This window comes from Hemitrygon akajei, chromosome 31 (assembly GCF_048418815.1).
Source record: "Hemitrygon akajei chromosome 31, sHemAka1.3, whole genome shotgun sequence".
In the NCBI taxonomy this organism is placed as follows: Eukaryota; Metazoa; Chordata; class Chondrichthyes; order Myliobatiformes; family Dasyatidae; genus Hemitrygon; species Hemitrygon akajei.
Window position 1 is genome coordinate 7954711 of NC_133154.1, and position 25834 is coordinate 7980544.

Consider the following 25834-nt stretch of genomic DNA (forward strand, 5'->3'; position numbering starts at 1 on the left):
TTCTAATGCTGAAAACGCTGTGAAACAGTCCCAGTCTTCTTGGGGTATAACAAATAACGTAACTCAGCCAGCAGTCAGGGGTGGGGTGCAGGTTTTGCAGTTTTAGCTGCCTGGGCGCTTTGATCCAGTGAAGAATGAGTCCCAGCAGCATGCGGAGGGTGGGGCGGCTCTGTCGGAACCTGGCCAAGTCCAGGCAGGTTGGAACCCAGTCATTAACCACTGCAAGTACGAAAGGCAGGCGGAAAAAGCAGGGCAGCACAAGCTTAAATCTGCACCGAGTGAGCAGAGGAATGTTAAAAAGCACCTGGCACTCAAAAAGTATTTGCTGCCTCCAGGCTGCACATTGACACACCCAACAGTATTATATTTAAAAACGCTTGCATTTTTTATAGCCCCGGGCATCTTCAATGTATACACCCCACCAAATACTTCTGAAGTGACTGTTGCAATGCAGGGAATGCATTTGCCTGTCTGTGCACAGCAACGTCCACGGTCGATCCTGACCGACGGGGGCCTCACTCATTCACAATTGTTTCAGACAGGGACAAATCGTGGCTCCTGCTCTTTGTTGCCCCAGAGGGGAATTGAACGCTTTATGTTCGAAAAGTCATGCAGGGTTCACTGTTTAAAAACTCATTTAAAAGATGGCACCTCCAACAGTTCACGTTTTCGTATCGAATATAACACCTTCTTCACACTGTACAGCTGTTCTAAAACAACTAATATCACAACATCTAAGTCAGTAATAATAAGTACAATTCCAATTCTAAATAATCTCTTCTGTTTGCACGTGATCCAACCCCCTCCAGTCTATAATACTGTAAGACATAGGAGCAGAATTCGGTCATTTGGCCCATTGAATCTGCTCTGCCATTTCATCATGGCTGATTTATTATCCCTCTCAACCCCGTTCTCCTGCCTTCTCCCCATAATCTTGGCACCCTGACTAATCAAAAACCTGTCAACCTCTGCTTTAAATGCACCCAGTGACTTGGCCTTCACTGCCATCTGTGGGAACGAATTCTACAGCTTCATCACCCTCTGGCTCAAGAAATTCCTTTTCAACTCTGGAGGCTGTTTGCTCTGGTCCTAGACTCCCACTACTGTAAAAATCACTCTATTTAGACCTCTCAATATGTGGTAGGGTTCAAGACGTCTACCTAAAAGTTTCTTAAACTCACTATGTTGGATAGGTATGCTATGTTGGCGACTCTTGTGGGCTGCCCCTAGCACATCCTTGAACTGTGTTAGTCATTGACACAGATAACACATTTCACTGCGCCTTCTGTAAATATTAGATTTATTTTTCTGCTTTGAATGTCTGCAGGCAAATGAATCTCAGAGTAAAATATGGCAACATGTGCAAGGTTCAAAGCTTCATTTATTATAAGAGTGTGGCAGCATACAACTCCGAGATTCACCTTCTCCAGAAGATAGCCATGAAACAAAGAAAACTATGGAAGACATTCAAACAAGAACATCAACTTAGTACTTTGATATGTATTTTGAACTATGAATATCCTCTGGTAGGCTGTGCAAGCATGTACCTCTTTTTTGTTAAAAAAGATTGCCCTGCATATCTCCCTTAAACTTTCCTCCTACTATGTTAATATATCACTTAGTATTCGACATTTCCACCCTTTTTACTCTGTTATGCCTCTCTTAATTTTATGAGCCTCTTAACAGATCTTAATACAGCTGTCAGCTTTCTGTAGTGGGACATAATCTGCAAGAGTGCATTGGGTCAAAACCAATTTAGAATATGGTAACCATTCTTTCCTGTTTATGCTAGAAATGGGCAGTTCTGATGTATGGCCATCCAACTGTAACACTATTTGGTATTTCCCTCTCTGCAGATACTGCCTGATTTGCTGAGTAGATTCAGCAACCCTCTTCGAATTTAATTAATTATTTATTTCAAAGTCATAGTCAAAGCAAAATTTATTATCAACATGTGATTCAAAGTTCAAAGTAAACTCTATTATGGAAGTTCATATGTATCACCATATATAATTTTCCTGCAGGCATACTCAATAAATCTATAGAATAGTAACTATAACAGGATCAGTGAAAGATCAACCAGAGTGCAGAAGACATCAAACTGTGCAAATTATAAATAAATAGCAATAAAGAATGAGAACATGAGATAATGAGATAGAGACCTTCAACTCGGTCATTCAGTCAAGATGGCACCTACATACAATGAATGCTTCTTCAGGCAACATCTCCTGGATAGGTCATGAAACCATATATTTCACTCATCTTTATGTCTTTTACGTTTATGTTTTTGCCTTGGATGTGATTCTGGGACTGTTGGAGCCAGTGATTTACCGTTAGGGTGTTCCAGTGCTCTGCAGTCTCCCACAGGATTCCAGGAGGCAGAGACAGCATACGCGAACCTCGTGGCGAGAAGCCTGCAGGATGCGGCTTAAGCTTCTGCTCGGCTCACTGATGAAAGTGACGAGGGAGATTGAAACGTTGAGGCGAGTGCAGAGGGTGAGCGCCAGCTGCCTGTCTTGATGGCTCTGCTATGGAGAGAGAAAGTTCTGCCGCTGGGCCCGAAGACTATTGTCCAGGTTTTCTGCATTTTGGATGTGGACATTTTTTTCCAGCCTTATAGTTTTTTATATTCTGTGTTTTTCACCCAATCTTTCTTGTTTTTTTTTTGTGCAGGAGGAGGCGTTTGGGGTTTGATGTGCCTGTTCTGCTTTGTTTGCTTTTTTGTGTGGGAGGAGGGATTTGGGGGTCAATTTGTTCCGTCTTTGTTCATTTTTTGGAGAGGACATTTTGGTGGGGGCGGGGGGGGGGGGGTTTGAAGATCACGCTGCCTTTCCTTTCTTTCTTGGTTTCATGGCTACCGGGAGAAGAATTTCGAGTTGTACACTTTGATAATACATGAACATTTGAAGAGTCCTTAAAGTGAGATCATTGGTTGTGGGAACATCTCAATAGATGGGCAAGTGAGTGAAGTTACCCCCCCCCCTTTGTTCAAGAGCCTGATGGTTGAGGGGTAGTAACTGTTCTTGAACCTGGTGGTGTGAGTCCTGAGGCACCTGTACCTTCTACCTGATGGAGCAGTGAGAAAGGAGCATGGCCTGGGTGGTGGGGATCTCTGATGATGGATGTTACCACATATTATGCTGAGATTCATTTTCGCACAGGTATTTACTGGAAAATAAAGGAATACTATAGGATTTATGAAAAACTATACATAAACAAAGACTGACAAACAACCAATGTGCAAAAGAAGACGAACTGTGTGAATAAAAAGAATACTGAGAACATGAGCTATAAAATGTCCTTGAAAGTGAGTCTGTAGGTTGTGTTGTGTATTTAATATTCCAGTAATCGTATATATATTTATTTACACACACACGCGCACGCACGCGCGCGCACACACACTACCGGTTATATGTGTGAATACGTGAATTGCATATGTCATCACACCACCATGTGATACTTGTGTATCCTACTTAAAGTAAACACAAAGTTAGACCCACCTTCCCAGACTTCCGTGTCTTCTTTTGAATTAATTGCATGTTTTGAAGTTACAAAACATGAGAGGTTGTGGAATCAGTTTGGTGTGGTGGTGAATGAAGTTATGGAGCCTGATGGTTAGAGGGTAATAACTGTTCCTGAACCTGGTGGTGTGGCACCCAATGCTCCTGTACATCCTGCCCGAAGGCAGTAGCGCGAAGAGAGCAAAGACTGGACGTTGGGCTGCTTGGTGATGGATGCGTTGGCGTGTTCCTTGCTCAATGATGGGGGGAGGCCTTTGCTGTGACGGGATGAACTCAGTCCACCACTTTCTGTAGACATCTCTATTCCTGGGAATTTGTGTTTCCATAGGGGGCCCGTGATGTAGCCAGTCAGGAAACTCTCCACTGGGCTTAGAGATACAGCAGGCTAACAGGCCACTCCAGCCCGATGAACTTGCACCACCCAATTACACCCATGTGATCAATTAATATACTAACTTTGGAATGTGGGAGGAAACCAGAGCATCTGGAGGAAACCCACGTGGACATGTGGAGAATGTACAAACTCCTTACAGCCGAGGGAGGAATTGAACTCGGTCACTAGCTCTGTAAGAGTGTTACAATTACTGCTACGTTAAATTCCCTCAGCTGTTGTATGTCTTATCTCCCTCTCTCCACTGCCTTCATTCACCCGCCTCAGAGAGATCAGCTCCAATGAATTGACATTCATCACGCTTTTCTACACAGCACCAACATGTGTCACGTGGACAACTGTGCTCTCCACCCTCTCATCGACCTTCTCTTTGTCCTAGCCACCCCTCTGTCCCTCTCCGCACTTCTAGCACAATTGTTTTCTCCTGTTCTGGTGGGAGGTTGACAAGCCAGAAGTTAACATAGAACATAGACCAGTACAGCAAAGTACAGCTTCTTTGGCTCCCAATGTTGTGTTGCCCTTTTTATCCTAATCCAAGATCAAACTTCCCCTTCTCTCCCACATAGCCCTCCATTTTCTGGCAAGATAGCACCAGTGACCAATGGTGACATCTTGCATACAGCTTACAAAACTACTAGAAACTCTTCTTCTTCTAGCTATATTTCTTCTGAACTACGATTGATTGCAGCCTGTAATTATTCTTCTAAGAATGTATTTTTGGATCGACTGAAAGACATGGTACTTCTGCCATCTTCCAGGGGATTTGCTACAGCTACATTGGGGTTTACACTGCATCAGTTCCTAATGGCAGTCCACTAACCCAAGGATGTCTTCATTGCTCCGCACTGATTAAATGTCGACCAAGGTTAAAATCATCGAGTAGGAGGCGGAAAATGAATTGGTAATCAGTGCTGTCTGCCTGCATTTGACCAGTCCTTACTCACTGCAGCCAGCGGGCAGAAGGTGCAGGAGTCTTGGGTCCCATGCTGCTGGGGCTCGGGTGTGGCTGATGCCTTGTAGCTATCTGGCTTCTGTGCAAGCGTCACTCGCCTCAGTGATGAACTGGCTTCGCAGCTGTCGATTCACTTTCAGGAACCCCACAGTTCACGTTCCTCATGTCTTTGTTTACTTTTTTTTTGTTATTTGCGTGATTTGATCAGGGCGCTTCAGTGCTGAACTGAACTGAGTGCAGCTATGGCCTGTGGCCATCAGCACAGTGCTGAGGTTAATGTTATTTGTTTATTTTTATTGTTTGCACAATGTGTTCTTTCTCCTTTTGTTTTGCATATTGTGTGTTTGACAGTCTTGTTGAGTGGGTTTTTTTTGTTAAACAGGTTCTATTGTGTTTCTTTGTTTTGCAGTTGCCTGCGAGAAGAATATCACAGTTTTATACTGTATACATTGATAATAAATGTACTTTCAAGCTTTGAATTTTTCTTTAAATGCTACATTTTGTGGAAATACATCTGTAACCCTGAAGACTAGGAATTTATAACTGTTGTAAAATGTAATGTGACAAAATGGAATCTGTGTGACCCCAGAGTGCTTTGCTGGTTTGTAGATGTGTTTGGATGGGAAGCTTGCAGGCTATGTGATTTATAGTAGGGAGTGTTTTGACATTGCATGATTGAAAGCAGAGAAAACCAGGACATGTCTGTTGGGGAGTGCGGTGGGGGGAGCCTAAAAGAGAAATGTGGCTCATATAAGACAGATGCGAGAAAAGGCAGGAATGCAATTAGAGGATGGAACAACCTCAAAGGTATGAAGCTCACTGGACTCTGAACATATAAATGATCTGTTTTGAGCTGTAAGATCAAAGCTTTCTAAAGACAGGACTTATGGAGGTAGACTTCCCTTGCAAGTAATGAATATGATTATAATTTGATCCACTCTGAGTTTGTAGTAGTCTGTTACTGTATATTTAGAAGACTTAGCTGAATGGTATACGGCAATTCCCTTCTCTGCAGATGTTGCCTGACTTGCTGAGTATCTCTTGCACTTTCCCTGGGTTTTCCCTATTACTTTCTCTTAAGTTTGGAACTAGGCACTGAACAGAGCAGCTACTGTAATGCTTTATAGTGCCAGCGACCAGGGTTCAATTTCTGCTGCTGTCTGTACAGAGACTGTATGTTCTCCCCATCACCATGCGGGTTTCCTCCAAGTGCTCCAGTTTCCCTCCACATTCCAAAGGCTGTTAGGATTAGGGTTACCAAGTTGTGGGCATGCTTTGTTGCTGCCAGAAGTGTGGCAACACTGGCGGATTAAAGACTAGCTTTATTTGTCTATGTATATCAAAGCAGCAAACCATACAGTGAAATGTGTCTCGTGTGTCAATGGCCACCAGAGTCTGAGGATTGTGCAAGGGACAACTGCAAGTGTTGCCACTCTTGTGGTACCAACATAGTATGCCCACAACTCACTAACCCTAGTTGTATGTCTTTGGAACGTGGGAAGAAACTCGAGCACCTGGAGGAAACCCATGCAGTCACAGGGAGAGTGTACAAACTCTTTTGATAGGGTGGAAACCACAGTTGTCTAGGTGAAACATATATTTATGTTGTGTAAGAGAGGTATAAAGACTAAAGATAGATTAGCTTTATTTGTCTCTCACACACACACATTGAGTCCAAAGGTTGTGGGAACATGCTCCCATCATTGAAATGTTCCCAAAACCTATAGACTCACTTTCAAGGACTCTTTATCTCTTGTTCTTGATATTTATTGCTTGTTTATTTATTATTTCTTTCTTTTTGTATTTGCACCATTTGTTGTCTTTTACACACTGGTTGAACTCTCAAGTTAGTGCAGTCTTTCATTGATTCTATTATGGTTATTATTCTATTTTGGATTTATTGAGTATGCCCGCAGGAAATCGAAACTCAGGGTTGTTTTTGGTGACATACATGTTCAATGGGTTCAATTTAATGTCACAGAAATGTATACAACATACATCCTGAAATTCTTTGATAATAAATTTACTTGTACTTTGATGATAAATTCACTTTGAAATATTGAAACATATTGTAAAGTGAAATGTGTTGTTCTTGCTTATGACCAAAACAGTCTGAGGATGTGCTGGAGGCAGCCCACAAGTGTCGCTACACATCAGGTGCCAACATCGCATACCGACAACTCACTTACCCCAACAGGACATCTTTGGAGTGTAGGAGGAAACCAGAGCACCTGGAGGATACCCGTGTGCTCACAGTGATAATGTAGAAACTCCTTACAGAGATGGGGTTCGAACCCTGATGGCAGGCACTGTAAAATGATTGTGCTAACCATGATACTGTCAGGCTGCCCAGTGACATTGATAGACACATTCAGAGCCCATCAAGCTGGGAGCTTAAACTCAAGTAAATGCCTGAATGCAGAGTCGTAGAGGCAGCTTTGCTAATGGGGACCAGGATTATTGTATGAAGCCTCAAGGTATCTGCTGGAGGAAGTCGGTCGGCTGAAGAGGGTCTGTGGGAGGACAGGAATCATCAGCTGCAATGGGACTGAAAGTGGAGAGGTGAGTTAGTTAGTATAAAGTGGGGTTATGGTGAGAGAGGAGTCCGTGATGGACTGAGGAGGGGTAAAAGATGACAAGCAGATTGTGCACGGTAGAAATAAAGGGTTTCAGCAATTCCTTTCCTGCTCGACTCCAACTTCCTCCAGCAGACCATGTGCAAAAAACAAAAAAAAAATCCATTCAGCAACAGTTCTGTGGGTGTAAACTCCTTGTTAATGAGGGAGGTCAGAGGAGAATGGCCAAGCTGACAGGAAGGTGACAGTAACTCAAATAACCACACGTTACAACACTGGTGTGCAGAAGAGCATCTCTCAACACATCAAACCTTGAAGTGGATGGGCTACAGCAGCAGAAGATCACGAACATACACTCAGTGGCCACTTTATTAGGTACAGGAGGTAAAGTGGCCACTGACTGTATACTTACAAGCTAGTAAATTAACAGGAGGAGCTGGTCACTTGACTCAAATGCCTCTTCTCTTTTCAATGGTATTATGTTTCAATTAATTATGACCACAACCCTCACATTTTTGTCTAGCTGCCACAACTTTTCACTCCTTGCTTTATCAAGGACCTTTTTGCCTCTGGCTGAAAGAAATATTTAAACACGTCACTTATTCAAATGTTCCAATTTCAACATTTAGGATTGGGTTGGATAAATACATCTTCAGATATCCTCACCACCTTTTCTCACTGCTGTCATCAGGTAGAAGATACAAGAGCCTCAGGACTCGCACCATCAGGTTCAAGCACAGTTACTACCCCTGAAAAGGAGATAAATTATACTCACACGCCCCATCATTGAGATGTTTCTACAACCAATAATCTCACTTTAAGGACTCTTTATCTCATTATCTCATGTTCTTGTTATTTATTTGCATTTGTACAGCATTTGCATTTGTTGTCTTCTGCACTCTGGTTGATCTTTCACTGATCCTGTTATAGTTACTATGCTCTAGATTTGTTGAGCATGCCCACAAGAAAATGAATCTCAGGGTTGTATATGATGACGTATATGTACTTTGATCATAAAACTTACTTCAAACTTTGAACTTGAGACAATAAAGGGGTTGGTGGGGTGCTAACTAGAATGGTTGATCAGATTAACTACCTGGGGGAAGGAACTTTTAAGATGGTGTGAGTTTTAAGATGGTTAGACTGAGCATTCTAACTGGCTGGTACCGGGGGGGGGGGGGGCGGGGGGTGCTACTGCACAGGATCAAAGTAAGCTGCAGAGAGTTGTAAACTCAGTCAGCTCCATCATGGGCACCAGCCTCCGTGGTATCTTCAAGGAGCGATGTCTCAATAAGGCGGCGTCCATTGTTAAGACCCCCATCATCCAGGTCATGCCTTGTTCTCATTGTTACCATCAGGAAGGAGGTCAGCCAACATTTATAAAGAGGTTTAAATGATCATCATTTGTCTGAAGGCAAACACTCATCCATTCAGGAACAGCTTCTACCCCTCTGCCATCAGATTTCTGAATGGACATTGAACCCATGAACACCACCTCACTACTCTTTAATTTCTATTTTTGCACTACTTATTTAATTTAACTATTTTATATATAATTCATGTTTATATTTCTGGTTACTGTAATTCACATTTTTTTCCTGATTATTACGCATTACATTGTACTGCTGCTGCAAAGACAACAAATTTCATGACATATGCTGGTGATATTAAACCTGATTCCGATTCTGAAGTTTTGGAGTCATGCAGCACGGAAACAGGCCCTTCAGCCCAACTCATTGTGTTTCCCAGAGAGCTGGTCATATCTGCACTCGCTTGGCTTCTAAACCTCTGTGGAGAGGAATAAACAGTTGACATTTCAGCCTGAAACGATAATAATTTATACTTCTCCATAGATACTGCCTGACTTGCTGAGTTTCTCCAGCAATTTGTGTGTGTTGCTCTGGACTTCCAGCTTCTGCAGAGCCTCGTGACTATCAATGTGCTTATATAGGAGGGGTGATTGATAAGTTCATGGCCTAAGGTAGAAGGAGTCAATTTTGGAAAACCTAGCACATTTATTTTTCAACACAGTCCCTCCTACATTTACACACTTAGTCCAGCGGTTGTGGAGCATGCGGATCTTGGACCTCTAGAAAGTGTCCACAGCAGGGGTGATTGATAGGTTTGTGGCCTAAAGTAGAAGGAGATGAGTTATTAACTTCAAACTTTCTGCATAATCACTCAAAGAGTTGGCCTGCATGTGAATGTAATGAGAGCTGTATAACTCATCTCCTTCTACCTTAGGCCACAAACTTATCAATCACCCATCTGTGGACACTTTCTGGAGGTCCAAGATCCGTATGCTCCACAACCTCTGGGCTAAGTGTGTAAATGTAGGAGGGGACAATGTTGAAAAATAAATGTGCAAGGTTTTCTAAAATTGACTCCTTCTACCCTAGGCCACGAACTTATCAATCACCCCTCGTACATGTTCTTTCAATGGTTCTAATGTGCCCAACTCAACCAGTACTTTTGGCAGATCATTCCAGACACATAATGTGAGAACAAGTCATCCTGATGTTTCTTTTAAAACTCTAGCCTCTGGTCTTAAACCTTCTTGTTTTTAGCTCCCCCTCCCTGGGAAAAAGACTCTGAGCTTTCAACATGTCCATACCTCTCATGGTTGTATATACCTCTACTCGTTCGCCCTTCAGTCTTCTAAAATCCAGGGAATAAAATCCTAATCTCTACAACTTTTCCTTTTACCTCAGGGCCCCCCAAGTCCATTCAACGTCCTGGTAAGTCTTTTCTGCTCTCAGAGTGACCAAAACTCTACACTGGTCTCAAGTGCAGCCTCATCTCAGTCTTATATAACTGCAGCATAACTTCCCAATTCCTGAACCAAATCTTCTAGCAGTGGGTGTGTAGCTGATCATTCTTGGGGGAGAATCTAGAGCTAGGCGTCTGTTTTTAAAAATGAGCCACCCATTTAAGGCAGTGACGATTCAAAACTTTTCTTTCTCAGATCGTGATGGATGTTTGGAACTCTCTTTCTCACAGGGTAGTGGAAGCAGTGTGAGACAGACAATAGAGCACTACAGCGTAGAAACAGGCCCTTTGGCCCATCTGGTGGGAGCAAAACTGTTATTCTACCTAGTCCTAGCAACCCACATCGTGAACATGGTCCTCCCAAAGCTGGAAGTTCAAAGTAGAAAGTAAATTTTATTATCAAAGTATGTATATGTCACCATATACAACCCTGAGAATCATTTCCCAGCAGGCATACTCAGCAATAGTAGCTATAACGGGATCAATAACAACAAACAGCAAGTGCAGATATAAATAAATAGCAATAAATAACAAGCATGAAATAACAAGATTAAGAGCCCTTAGAATGCTCAGTCGAGCCCTCTCTCTTTGAAACTCTAGAAGACAGCATTCAGCTCCAACCCTTTCCTCAAGAGATAATTTTGCCATTTTGGGTTTGAGTCTAATAAACTGCATCTGAAATGGTTCTGATGCATGCACATTATTAATTAAATAAGGTAGCCAATACTGAACACATTACATTGAAATGGTCGGACAGGGTATATGAAAGCTGCTGTATAAGTGCAGGTCTTTTGTTCAAACAGTCATTATGATAGGGTGGTTAGGAGGACATATGGGGTGTTGGCCTTCATTAGTAATGGGGAATGAGTTCACGAGCCCTGAGGTAATGTTGCAGCTCTATAAAACCCTGGTTAGACCACACTTGGAGTGTTGTGTTTAGTTCTAGTTGTCTCACTATAGAAAGGATGTGGAAGATTTAGAGAGGGTGCAGAAAAGCACCACCTTGCAGGTTCCCTTCCAACCTACCTCTCACATCCATCCCAAACTTCCCTCCAGCTTGTGAACCCCTGACTGATTAGCTACTCTGTTCACGTCTATAATTTGGTCGTGGATCGATTCCCAAATCGGTAGAAGATGTCTGCAGTCAGGAACCCCATCCCATTGGTCTCCCAAAGCTTCAGCTGTATAAAAGGTTTCAGCATGTACTCAGTGTCCACTTCATTAAGCGTGCACCAGCACACCTAATTGTGAATTCAAACCCTTATTTAGTCAATCATGTGGCAGCAACTCAATGCGTAAAAGCATGCAGACATGGAAGAGGTTCAGTTGTAGTTCAAATCAAACTTCAGAATGGCAAAAGAAATGTGATCTGAGTGACTTTGATTGTGGAATGATGGTTGGTGCTAGACAGGGTGGTTTGAATATCTCAGAAGCTGCTGATCTTCTGGGACTTTCACACACAAATGTCTCTTAGTTTACAGAGAATGGTGCGAAAAACAAAAAAACATCAGTGAGCCGCAGCTCTGTGGGTGAAAACGCCTTGTTAATGAGAAATTAGAGGGGAATGGCCAGACTGGTTCAAGCTGACAGGAAGGCGACAGTGACTCAAATGAGCACCCATTACAACAGTGGTGTGCAGAAGAGCATTCTGAACACACAACATGTCGAACCTTGAAGTGGTTGGGCTACAGTGGCAGAAGACCATGAGCATACACTCAGTGGCCACTTTATTAGGTACGGGAGCTACATGATAAAGTGGACACTGAGTGCATGTTCAGCCCTTATGTACAGTTGTAGCTTTGGGAGGCTGATGGGATGGGATTCCTGGCTGCAGACATCTTCTGCTGGATGGGAATTGGTTCACGTCCTCATTACGGACTTAAGAACGGTGTGGCTAATGAGGAGTTCACCAGAACAGAACCGGGGAGGACCTTAACAGAATTGAGGCCAAGAAAACATCTACAAACGGTTAAAGGACCTCAGCAGGTTGAGAAGAATCTGTGTATGTGGGGGGTTTGTTGGAGGATAGGTCAGGACTTAAGAGTGGGAAGATAGCTGGTAAGGTACATAAGGGGCTTTCAACAGATGCTTAGATGGACACATAAATGAGAGGTAAACGGACGGATATGGACATTGTGTAGACAGAAGAGAATATTTAGTTGGCCATTAATTTAATTGGTTTGGCACAACATTGTGGGCTGAAGGGCCTGTTCCTGTGCTGAACTGTTTTATGATCTATGTTCTAAGAGAGGAGGGGAGAGGGAGGGGCTGGAACAGGCCAGCAAGTGATAGGTGGTGAAAGGAGGAGTGAAGGGTGATGGGCAGATTGAGGTCAGTGGGGAAAGGTGAGGGGTGGATTTGAGAGGCTGATAGTCGGAGGCATGTTGTCAACCAGCTGCACGTAGATTAGTACTCTGTAGTTGCTAAGAAGATTTTCAGAAACATTCTTGAATGACTTCCATGCAATTTTCTCCAGTCCCACTAGAAATTCTTCAAGTTGCCTATTATTGGTGACCTGTTTGATTTGTGGACTAACAGAAGTGCCTTCCTTAATCTTGGCGTCAATTATTCTGACTTGAATTATGAACTGAAATTACAAATATGGGCAATAAACAAAAAAAGGTGTGTGATAGGGAAATTTCATGGTGATTTTCATGATCAACAGCCCCTAATCTGTAAGATACACCCAAAAGTATTCAGGAAGGAAAATTTTTGTTGTCCAGTGTTTTGGGGATTCAAGGGACAGAGGGAATTGAGAGGAGCGAGGTGACCTGGTAGTTAAAATGTTTGGAATGGAACCAGGAGAGGACGGGGAATTTCTAATTACTTGAGGTAAGAAGGAACGTCCTTTAAATATGGCCTCTGCCTGCAATGTCTACATCCTGTGAAATACTGCACAATACAACTGCTTTTCATCTTGCAAGAAATCTTGCACTTATATTTAACAGCATAGTGTCTCTTTATCATTTGGTGCATTCATCTATAACCCCAACGGCAGAGTCGGGAGTTATTTTGAACTCAGCCCTCTATCGCTATTAATGCACACTACTAAAAAGAGAAGTTGTGTTTTGTTAAGTGCTTCTGAGATGTACAAGGTGTCTCATTGAGCTGTCCTTCTAGAGTATCACACACAAGATGCTGGTGGGACTCAACAGGTCCGGCAGCATCTATGGAACTGAATAAACAGCCCACGTTTTGGGTTGGGATCCTTCTTCAGGGCTGAGAAAGGGAAAGATGTCAGAATAAAAAGGTGGGGAGAGGGGAAGGAGGATAGCTAGAAGGTGATAGGTGAAGCCAGGTGGGTGGGAAAGGTAAAGGGCTGGAGAGGAAGGAGTTTCATAGGAGAGGAGAGTGGACCATAGGAGAAATGGGAGAAGGAGGGGCACCAGGGGGAAGTTATAGGCAAGTGAGGAAAAGAGGTACGAGGCTAGAGTGGGGAACAGATGAGGGAAGTGGGAAGGGGAAAAAATGAGAAATCGATATTCACGCCATCAGGTTAGAGACTACACAGATGGAATATGAAGCTCCTCCACCCTGAGGGTGGCCTATTAGTAGCAGTAGCAATGCAATCTCTAAAGTCGAGTATGATGTTCTCCCAAGGGTGGATTCCCTTAATGGAGAATGCATATGTGAGATTTTGCTTAACATTGGGGGGCTGATGCATGGGCAGCCACCACACAGTCCATGACTGATCAGTGTCTGGGTCCAGTGGCATGGAATGCAGGACAGTTGGGGACCCTCCACTGCTGCAGCCTTCCTCCCCCTTCATTGCCATTATGATGTGTCATCATCTTCCTCCAGCCTCAGTGTTGAGATCTTGGCTGGATCGCTCTTTGTTTGGACCTCTCCTTTGACCTTAACAACATGGGTGACCCTACCAACAGCCAAGCTCCAGACAGCTTTGCTTTCAGGGTCTCAGGAACGCACAAGTCTCTCCACCACAATAAGGTGGTGATTCAAGGATCATCACCTTCTGTTCAACTGGTAATTGAACTGTTCATCCGCAGAACTGTTCGGTAGACCACTTGAGACTTTGTCCTAGTTTGAAAAGCAAGAGGAGAAACCAGCAATGCTATAGGTCCTAAATAAAAGAAGAGACCTGCTGGCAATGCTCGGCAGGCCAGGAGGCAGCTGTGGGGAAAGCGACAGTGTGAATGTATCAGGTTGTTGACCTTTTATTAGAACTGGACTGATGTCTTCGACTTGATACTACTGTGTGCTTCCATCATTTTCTGTCTTTGTTGCCTTGTTTTTGAAGTTCAAAGTACATTTCTTATCAAAATGTGCATACAGAGTACAAATCTGAGATTTGTCCTCGCGCAGGCATCCACAAAACAAACACCAATCAACCCGTTCAAGGAAACATTAAACACCCAAAGCGTGAAAAGAAAAACTGTGCGAAACAAAAGGCGAGCGAACTACACATAGAATATCAAACGTCAAACTAGAGGAATCCAGATTAGTTCCGTTGAGCACTGCACTGCTAGCCAATGCAGGACACAGAGCCATTCTTCGCCGAAGCACCCCAGTCTGCATCGATCGCCCTGATCAAACCGCTCAAAAACAACAAAAAAAAAAGCAAACAGAATTCAGAAACTCATCGAACATGGACCTCAAAGTCCCTCAAAACAAGCCCACAGTCTCAATTCTGCTAACGTGGATCCCAAGATCCCTGCATTTTCCTCTGACAGCAGCGAGCGAGGGGGGGGGGGGAGGAAAACCGGTCAAATGTCTTGCCCCATGTCACTGATAATTCGTGGACACACAGCATGGGAACCAACCTCGTCCACGATGATCAACAAGCTGCCTTCCACACTATGTAGGATCTTGTGAATAAAACATGCGAGAGTCGTTTTAATGTGCTTAATAAAAGCTACAGCCCTTCACTTCCATTATGAGCCAACCAAAGGCAGTCGCTTTACACTGACATCATTATATAAGTGTGAGGTATCTACTTTGGGAGTAAGAACAGGAAGGCAGATTATTATCTGAACGGTATAGAGTTGGGTAAGGGAGTAATACAAAGAGATCTCGGAGTCCTTGTTCATCAGTCACTGAAGGTGAATGAGCAAGTGCAGCAGGCAGTGAAGAAGGCTAATGGAATGTTGGCCTTTATTACAAAGGGAATTGAGTACAGGAGCAAGGAAATCCTCTTGCATTTGTACAGAGCCCTGGTGAGACCCCACCTGGAGTATTGTGTACAGTTTTGGTCTCCAGGGTTAAGGAAGGACATCCTGGCTGTAGAGGAAGTGCAGCGTAGATTCACGAGGTTAATTCCTGGGATGTCTGGACTGTCTTACGCAGAGAGGTTAGAGAGACTGGGCTTGTACACGCTGGAATTAAGGAGATTGAGAGGGGATCTGATTGAAACATATAAGATTATTAAGGGATTGGACAAGATAGAGGCAGGAAATATGTTCCAGATGCTGGGAGAGTCCAGTACCAGAGGGCATGGTTTGAGAATAAGGGGTAGGTCATTTAGGACAGAGTTAAGGAAAAACTTCTTCTCCCAGGGAGTTGTGGGGGTCTGGAATGCACTGCCTCGGAAGGTAGTGTAGGCCAATTCTCTGGATGCTTTCAAGAAGGAGCTAGATAGGTATCTTATGGATAGGGGAATCAAGGGATATGGGGACAAGGCAGGAACCGGGTATTGATAGGAATTGATCAGCCATGATCTCAAAATGGCGGTGCAGGCTCGAAGGGCCGGATGGTCTACTTCTGCACCTATTGTCTATTGTCTATTATGTCAAACAATGTCTCCTAAAGTGAACACAACTGAATTACGGTGTCTGTAAATTAAAGTTCAAAAGTTCAAAGTAAATTTATTATCTAAGTATGTATACATTATACAACCTTGAGATTTGTCTCCTTACAAGGCAAACACCAACAAACACCAAACGCGCAGAGAGAGAGAGAGAGGAAAAAAAACATAGATTGCGCAAGAATGGAAGTGAGTCCTCCGACGCGAAGCTCAGAGCAGCTGGGCCAGGCCCACAGCCTCAACCTCAGCCTCAGTTCACCACACAGCAAAGCAAAACATCGCGGAACTTACAGACCCTAAACCCGGAGCGGGCTTACTGCCTGGGCCACAGCGCCACAGAGAGTGGAGCAAACATGGCTGAGAGGCGAGCAGAACGGATCCAATCCCTCCCCAACCCCTCCAGTCCTGACACGCTGCCTTTTCAATCCATCTGGCCCCACATTTAAATCATCCAAACCTCGGGGCACTCCCTTCACTTGGACCCGAGTCCTGTCATTTTGATATGCTGTCGGCCTGGCGCCCACTGCCACATTCCAGCCTGTCCCCGGTCATTCAAAATCGGCCTAGTGCTTAGACTGATGAGACCTTGTTCCTGGTGTAGGTGGATGGACTGTATTATGAAGAACAGTTTCTATTATGAACAATATATATCACCTGTCACCCATTACATTACCCTACAACTCGTCCTACTTTAACGTTATATTTTCCCCACATTCACCAAAAGGTACGAGACAAGATGGTGTCAGTGATCAACAGTGACGTTCTGTGAGCTGTAGACAATAGTTCAGATATCCTTTTCAATCCACCTCTTTCAAATTATGCTCAGGAATTTGCAGCATGAAACTTCCCCCTAAGCAACGTACTTTTAAATCAACTTAATGATCTATAGATCTCTCGATTGTCTAAAGGACTACTTTTCAACTTATGCTCTCAATATTTATTGCTTATTTATTTATTATTATTGGTTTCCTGTTGAATTTGCAGTTTGATGTTTTCTGCATTCTGGTTGAATGCTCTAGTTTGGCAGCCTTTGGCAGTCTATAGATTTGTTGAGTATGCCCACGAGAAAATAAATCTCAGGGTTGTATATGGTGACATCTATGTACTTTGATAATAAAAATTGCTTTGAACCTTGAACTCCCCCTGACAAATTCTAATGCCCCCTTCCTTACACTGGGGGCAACTGATGTTGGGATGTGGGAGGAAATCAGTACATCAGGGGAAAACTCAGGTAGTCTCAGAGTGAACACTCAAACACCAAACACTCTGCACCTGAGGTCCGGATTGAACCCGGAACATTGGCCGCCGATCTCTCAGACTCACCACCGGAAGTCTCCTCGACACTAACACTAACCTACTTGCCACCTGTTACACTGCTAGCATTTAGGACAGCGATAAAGGTTCTCCTTCTCTGCCTGTATAGGAGGATTCTTCATTGCTGTTTCTGACCAGTCAGGGCTGTAAATCCTGAGCTGAACCCCCGACCCTGGAGGACCGCTGGACCACTCTTAGTCTGGCTTCTACCCTTTGACCTGGTTGGCATGGGTGACCCTACCAAGAAGCAAAGCACAAGGCCCCGGCTCCAGCCAACATAGCATGGAGATACATAAGCCTCCAAACCTTATGACAAGGTTGTGGTCCTCTTGGAGGCCTGGACACAAACAAGAGGGGGTGAAATGTTGGCATTTCTATAGTTCTTGCTAGATTCCTTTCAGAGCAAAAGTTTTTCTGCAATAATTGAGGAAATCCAGTAACTAGATTGCAAGCTTCAATAAATAGCAATCTCATGCAATTATGTCAGAGAGATTAATCCAGTTAATATCTTTGGCTATATTTAACCTCTCCTCCAATATAACGGCACGATATTGCTGTTTATTGAAGCCTGTAAATTAGCTACAGAATGTCCTTCATTATTACAGAAACAAAAAACGACTGTGGAAATCTTTGCTGTGAAGGGAATGTCAAGGATATCAGTAGTAACCCTTCTCATTGCTACCATCATGCAGGAGGTACAGGATTCAGAAACAGCTTCTCTCCCTTCACATCAGATTTCTGACCGGTCCAAAAAAGGAACGATGAGGTAGTGTTTACCTCACCTTTTATTTTTGTAATTTATAGTAATTTTATGCCATTGCTCTGTCCTGCTGCTGTAAGGGAAGAAGCTTCATGTCATCTAAGTTAGAGATAATAAATCTGATTCTGATTCTAGTTTCAGAATGAGACCTTCGGAGTATTTTACACCTAGAAGGGTCTTCAGCTTATCATCCTGCCCAGAGAATGTCTCAGAGTTACACACAGGTATCCCCATCAGCACAGATTTTAGCATCAAGGTAAAATTTATTATCAAAACACGTACTGTATACGTCACCTTGAGATTCATTTTCTTGCAGAACTAAGAAAAACAATCAAATCAATGGAAAAACTACACACAGACTGATAAACAGTCAATGCGCAAAAGAAGAGAAACCGCGTCAATAAAAAATAAGTAAATAAATAATACTGAGAACATGAGATGTAGAGTCCTTGAAAGTGAGTCCATGGGTTATGGAATCGATCAGAGTTGAGCTGAGTGAAGTTATCTGCACGGGTTCAGGTACTTAATGGTTGAAGGGTAATAACTGTTCCTGAACCTGTTGATACGAGACCTCCTGTACCTCCCTTAAGAATGCAGCAGTGGGAAGAGAGCATCGCCTGGATGGTAGGGCCCTTGGTAATGGACGCTGCTTCCTTGTGGCTCCTCGTAGATGTGCTCAATGCTGGGGATGGCTTTGCCTGTGACGGACTGGTCCGTATCCACCACTTTTTGTAGATTTTTTTATTCAAGTCCTTCCTTACCAGGCCATGATACAACCAGTCAGGATACTCTCTAGAAATTTGTCAAAGTTTTAGATGACATGCCGAATCTGCGCAGACTTTTAAGACAGTAGAGGCACTTTTGTGCCTCCTTTGTGAGGTCCCAGAACAAGTCTTCTGATACGATAGCACCAAGGAGATTAACGTTATGGGATGATATGCCCTGGGATGGGTCTTGAACTCCGAATTATATGACTCAGAAACGGGAGGAAGAGTGTCACCATTTTAAGCAGGTGAGGAGTGGTTGTTAAACAGTTAGAAGCAACAATCCCAGAAGAGGGACAGTATTTCCATTTTGAGATGATGACATACACAAGGATGGTTAATGATCTGTGAAGTTCCTTGTAAACATTAATGAAATGTAACTGATTTATTAAATGAGTGAATCTGATTGATCCCCAGGAATTCTTTGTTTTTCTCTGAGCCAGGAACTGCCTTGAGAAACCATTGGTCTCATTTAAAACTAAAAAATCAATATAATACAGGCTGAAACCAGAACCATTTGAGTTAAGAGTTCTCGTTGCTGCTTACTGTAACTTTCCCTTTGTTTCCCAAAGTGACGAAGATGAATTGGGAAGTTTACTTGCCCTACGAAGACCCAAGGTCCCAGAGACCTAATTAATTGGGAAGAGGCCATCGGGTTATAGAGAGATAAAAAAATAATAGGTTTACTCCAAGACATCTCCCGTGGCATCTGAGGACTTAATAGGATGGCTGCTACTACAGCAATAAGAAATAATGAGAGGACCGGGCGAAGATAGATACGTATCTAAATGATGGCTCTTGGTCACAAGAGTCCCAAGGGGATGGGGCGTTTGTATTAGCTGTCAGGAACAATCTATTCCACCTTCTCTGGATCTAATTATCTCAATGGAAGTAGTCGCAAGGGGATGAGGATGAATTGGGTCAGACTTGACCAGGACTATCAACTTGGGACCGTCTCATTGAAGAACAAAAGGAATAGGAGAGGATCTGTAACTTTAACCTCCTTGGTGTTATTTCAGAGGATCTGTCTCAGGTCCAGCATGGAAGTGCCATTTCAAAGAAGGTACTACAGTGCCACTACATTTTTAGAAGTTTCGGCAAGTCAGCTAAAACTTAGGCAAACTTCGATAGGTGCACAGTGGAGAGTGTCCTGACTGGTCGTATCGTGGCCTGGTATGGAAACACCAATGCCCAGGAATGGAAAAGCTTATAAAAAAAGTGGTGGATACAGTGTGGTCCATCACAGGAAAATCCCTCCCCATAATTGAGCACATTTACAAGGAATACTTCCACAAGAAAATAGCATCCATCATCAAATACCCCCCACCACCCAGGCCATACCTTCTTCTCACTGCTACCATCAGGCAGGGATAGGAGCCTTAGAACCTGCACAGCCAGGTTCAGGAACAGATATTACCCCTCAAGCATCAGGCTCCTGAACTGACATGGATAACTTTACTCACCTCAACAAAGAACTTATTCCACAATCTATGGACTCACTTTCAGGGACTCTACAACTCATGTTCTCAGTAATATTTATTTATTATTCGTAGTAGTAACATTTTTTTGTATTTGCACAGTTTGTCTCTTGCAAGTTGGCTGTTTGTTAATCTTTTTTATGTGTAATCTTTTATTGAATCTATTGTATTTTTTGTTCTACTGTGAATGCCTCCAGGAAAATGAATCTCAGGTAGAAATTAATCTCACGTACTCTGATGACAAATTTACTTTGAACTTTGAGATGGAAGTTACTTCTTCCTGTACCCCGAGCAGCATGAGTTCCTGAGACCGACCCTCAGAAGGGAGGAGTGCCGAACCTGGGGTTGAGAGAACATTGGGCGATACAAGTCTGAAGCTGAACATCTCCCTCCTGTTCCAACTGTGCTCAGAATCAGATCAGGTTTATTATCACTGACATACAGAATATTGTTAAATTTGTTGCAGTGCAGTGGAATACATAAAATATATATTAAAAAATAAATATATTATTTTTATTATTTTATTATTTTTTATATAAATATAAAAAATAAGTAGTGTAAAAATAGTTCATGGGTTCATTGTCCATTCAGAAATCTGATGACAGAAGGGAAGAAGTTGCTCTTAAGACGTTGAGTGTGTGACTTTTGGCTCCTGTACCTCCTACCTGATGGTAGTATCAAGAGGAGGGCATGTGATGGTGGTCTTTAATTTTGGATGCCATCTTTCTGAGGTATCACCTTTTGAAGATGTCCTCGATGGTGGGGAGGCTTTTTTTCCCCATGATGGAGCTGGCTGAGTTTACAACTTCCTGCAGTTTTTCCATGATCCTATGCATGCTAGAAGGTGATGCAACCAGTTAGAATGCTCTCCACGGTACATTTGTAAAAATTTGCTGGAGTCTTTGGTGACATATCAAATCTCCTCAAACTCCTAATGATCTATAGCAGGTGGTCACTTCATCCAGATGAAGGGTCTCGGCCCAAAACATTGTCTATTTATTCCCCTCCATAGATGCCGTGTGACTTGCTGAGTACCTCCAGTGTTTTGTGCATTCCTCAATATTTCCACATCTGCAGAGTCTCTTGTGTTTAGAGTCACAGGGTAATACAGTACAGAAAAAGGCTTTTTGGCCCACCTCTTCCATGCCGACCACGATGCCCATGGTGCCCACCAAACTAGTCCCATTTGTACATGTTTGGCCCATTTACCTCCAAATCCATTCTATCAATGTACTTACCCAAATACCTTTTAAATGTTGTCATTATACCAGCCTGAACCACTTTCTCCACCCTCTGTGTGAAGAAGTCTGCCCTCAGGCCTTTTCAAATCTTTCACTCTTCACCTCAAACCTATGCCCTCTAGTTTTTGAATTCTCAATCTTGGGGGTGGGGGAAGACTGTGTGCATTCCCCTTATCAATACCCCCATGATTTTATACACCTCTGTAATGTCACCTCACAATCTCCTACGTACCAAGGGATAAAGTCCTTGCCTACCCAACCTCTCCCTGTAACTCAAGACCCTCCAGGCCTGGCAGTGCCCTCATAAAGGGGTGACACTGTAACTTAGCAGCATAATACTTTAGAGCACCAGTCAGCAGGGTTCAGTTCCTGCCTCTGCCTGTAAGGAGTTTGTACCTTCTCCCTGTGATCATGTGGGTTTTCTCCTATATTCCAAAGACGTACCAGTTGGTTGGGGTTAGTAAGTTGTGTGGGCATGTTACGTTGGCACCAGAAGCATGGCAACACTTGCGGGCTGCCCCCAGCACATTGGTGGACTGTGCTGGTCACTAACGCAAACGATGCAATTCACTGGGTGTTTTGATGTACACATGGCAAATAAAATTAATCTTTTCTTGTTCTTTAAATCTTCTCTGTACTCTCTCCAGCTTAATGACATTTTCCCTAGAATATGATGACCAAAGCTGCACAAAACGAGCAGATATTGGGAGGACATTCCCCCCGATTAGTCTAGAATGAGGAGGCACACTCTCAGAACAAATTCAAGGTCAATTGTCATTCAACCGTACATGAATACAGCCAAACAAAAAGAGTGTTACTCTGGGGCCAAGGCGCACAACACAATGCCAACAATCACATACAGCACATAAAAGATATCAGTGAAATGCAGTCACAAAAAATATATAGTCCAAGTCCCTGAATCCACGAATATTGCAGCAGTCTGCAGTCGAACACAATTCAGCTTGTTTTCTGCTGAGCGAACACTGGGGGCAGCACCAACACCAGTTTGGATGCTGCAGCACAGCGCCCCCGGTGGAGTATAGCGACTCCAAAGCCTCTCTCCTGGGCAGCTGTAAACAGGTGACACCACAGCTTGAGGCCTAGTCCTCACTACAAACAAGGCCACGCAGTTCCCCCGCCGCTGCTGTCTGCCACTAAGTCAGTGACTCAGTCTTGTGGCTTTCCACATTACCAGCATCCAACAGGGTCTTGTGATTACAAGAAAAGCGACCAAGACAATCACCCACTGTTAGACTGCCCTCAGCCTTTGCACACAGACTCCTCTGACCCCTGACGCAGGCAGCTCGTGGTCTGCACCAAGTCTTTCAATTTCTCCACCAGTGAGCACCAGTCACGATCAGGCTGATTGGCAGTGCAGGCTTAAGGGGCCAAATGGTCCATTCCAATGATTTGGAAACATAATGTACTCGGTGTGAATAAGCTGCGGGCATTTCCCAATTCTGAGTCATTGCATATTGGTTTCAAATCCATGCCCAGAGGCTTAGGCGTAAATATCTGGGCTGATGTTGACTCCCCGGTGTAACAATGAAATGCTGTCGGATGAGATGTTAGAATGTAGCTTCTCCTGCCCTCTTGGTTTGATGTAACCTCCAGCGGGGGCTGAAGAACACAGCCTGCCCTTGGGTTAGGGGACTGTGTATGCACGTGGTTTGGAAGGAGGAACAGGGGCTTGTTTTATTGTGCCCCATCTTGATGTGTCACATCTCACCATGCCCTGCCGAGCTTTGAGAATATACTACGAGGGGCGATTGATAAGTTCGTGGCCCAAGGTAGAAGGAATTAGTTATAGAAAACCTAGTACAGTTATTTTTCAACATAGTCCCCTCCTACAGTTACACACTTAGTCCAGCGGTCGTGGAGCATACGGATCTTGGACCTCCAGAAAGTGTCCACAGATGGGTGATTGGTAAGTTTGTGGCCTAAGGTAGAAGGAGATGAGTTATACAGCTCTCGTTACATGCACATGCAGTTCAACTCTGAGTGATTATGCAGAAAGTTTGAAATTAATAACTCATCAGTTAATAACTCATCGGGGTGATTGATAAGTTCTTGACCTAAGGTAGAAGGAAATGAGTTATTAACTTCAAACTTTCTGCCTAATCACTCAAAGAGTTGAACTGCATGTGCATGTAACGAGAGCTGTATAACCCATTTCCTTCTGCCTTAGGCCACGAATCTATCAATCACCCATCTGTGGACACTTTCTGGAGGTCCAAGATCCGTATGCTCCTCCACCGCTGGACTAAGTGTGTAAATGTAGGAGGAGTCTATGTTGAAAAATAAATGTGCTAGGTTTTCTAAAATCGACTCCTTCTATCTTAGGCCACAGACTTATCAATCACCCCTCATATGTTAGTGCTGGAGTGCCTGGCGACACTAGTGGGCTGCCTCCCCCCCCCCCCAGCGCACTCTCGGGTGTGTTGATAATTCACTGTGTTTCTATGTACATGATAACTTAAACTTGAACCTGAAAATACTGCCAAGATCCCACCTGAAGTGGTTCACCAATATATAAATCTCTCTGGTTCATAATACAATCAACGGATTGTGGGGGGGGGGGGGGGGTTGATGTGTGCAATTTCCCTCAAGTCTCTTCCGACATAACTTTTAAAAAAACTTTTCAATTGCTCCTGAGGAGCTTTGGGATGTCCTAAAGGAAATCCTCAGCCTGGACCCTCAGAGTGAAAGGTACTGTGGCAGAAATCCTTTCTAATAAAGTTTCCATTGAACTAGTGCCAATTTGAGAGAGAGAGAGCTGTTAAAGTTAAGACCATAAGACATAGGAACAGAATTTGGCAGTGCTGCCCATGGAGTCTGCTCCGCCATTCTATCATGGCTGATTTATTATCCCTCTCAACCCCATTCTCTTGCCTTCTCCCCGTAATCTTTAATGCCCTTACAAATCAAGAACCTATCAAATTCTGCTTTAAATATACCCAACGACTTGGCCTCCACAGCACAGCCGTCTGTGACAATGAAATCCACAGATTCACCGCCTCCTCGCTCAATTCCCCCTCATCTCCGTTCTAAAGGGATAATCTTCCATTCGGAGGCTCTGTCCTCTGATTATATAGACTCCTCCACTATCGGAAACATCCTCACCACGTCCACTAACCTAGGCCGTTCAACATTTCATCTGTTAAATTATATGTTAGAGTTATACTGTACTTTCAGTGTCACTCCTGCTACAGTGCTAGAGCGCTACACCACCGAAGCAGCCCTTCGGCCCATCTAGTCCGTGCCGAACTATTCTGCCTACAGCAGGAGCATTTCCCGTACCCCTTCCATCTACGTGCTAATCCAAACTATCAATTTATGCCCAGTAAACTCCAACAAACGATCAAGATATTGCACGCTTTAGATAGCGCGGGAACTTTTGCAATCAGCCAGGAGTTAAAGACCGCGCCTCTTCTCACACCACGGTGGGTACCTGGCTGGAGATCTGTGCCCTCGAGGTAGGGCTGACACTCAGTGTCCCACCCAAAAAACATCCCACAGACCCTCTCCCGCGTAAGTGAAAAGTTGCACCATTACCTGGCAATCCACAGTCGGCGCAGACCCCATTCCCGGGTCTCTGTACTATCTCCTTCAATGCTCTAAAAATCCTCTCCTTCTCGGCTGACATTATTTTTCCTCCCAGTGTAAATCGCAGAAGCGGCTGATATGCAGAGGTTGAATACAGCGAGAGCACTTCAAGCACCGGCTCTAAAACTCCGGTAAACTCAGATTCCTCGTCGCTTTATTTACACCGCTCTGTGGGTTCCCAGTCTCGTCAATCCAAGAACGGCTACTTATTTTTTCTCTCTCTCTCTGTTCGGTTGTTTGTAAAATAGAAGAAAAACAAAATGGTGTGCATTAATGAAAAGCAGATTATCGGAAGAAGCAGGCGAGGTGAGAAGCAAAAAAAACCTGCTAGGAGCTGTTTTTCCGCATTCCTCAATTGCACAGAACCGTCACTTTCGGTCTGTAATGGAGCAGAGAGCGCCTCCCCGTGGCCGCCACGGGTGCGACAAACACCTTCTCGCTCAAAGAGTTTCCAGCGTTTCTGGAAAGGTTCCTAGATGCTTTTTGATGCGGCAGGTCTTAGAGACTTTTCTCTTTGGTGTCCTATAATTCTACTCCTACGTCTTATGGAAAGAGGATGCGAGGTGACTTGACAGAGGTGTACAAGATAAGAGGCATAAATAGAGTGGACAGCCAGAGACTTTTTTTCCTAGATTGAAATGGCAAAAATGAGGGAGACATCATTTTAAGATGATTGAAGGAAGTACGGGGGGGGGGGGGGG

The 25834-nt window shown here is 43.7% G+C and overlaps 1 protein-coding gene across 1 annotated transcript in view; it reads right to left on the reverse strand.

The window, feature by feature from the left end:
- Positions 1-25492, reverse strand: part of LOC140719310 (arf-GAP with dual PH domain-containing protein 1) — a 91414-nt gene extending 65922 nt beyond the window's left edge. Inside the window, exon 1 of the mRNA XM_073033850.1 lies at positions 25083-25492. Within this exon, the coding sequence (XP_072889951.1) occupies positions 25083-25173 (91 nt within the window). The 5' untranslated portion in view covers positions 25174-25492. The remainder of the gene's footprint in view (positions 1-25082) is intronic.
- Between the last annotated feature and the right edge of the window lie 342 nt (positions 25493-25834).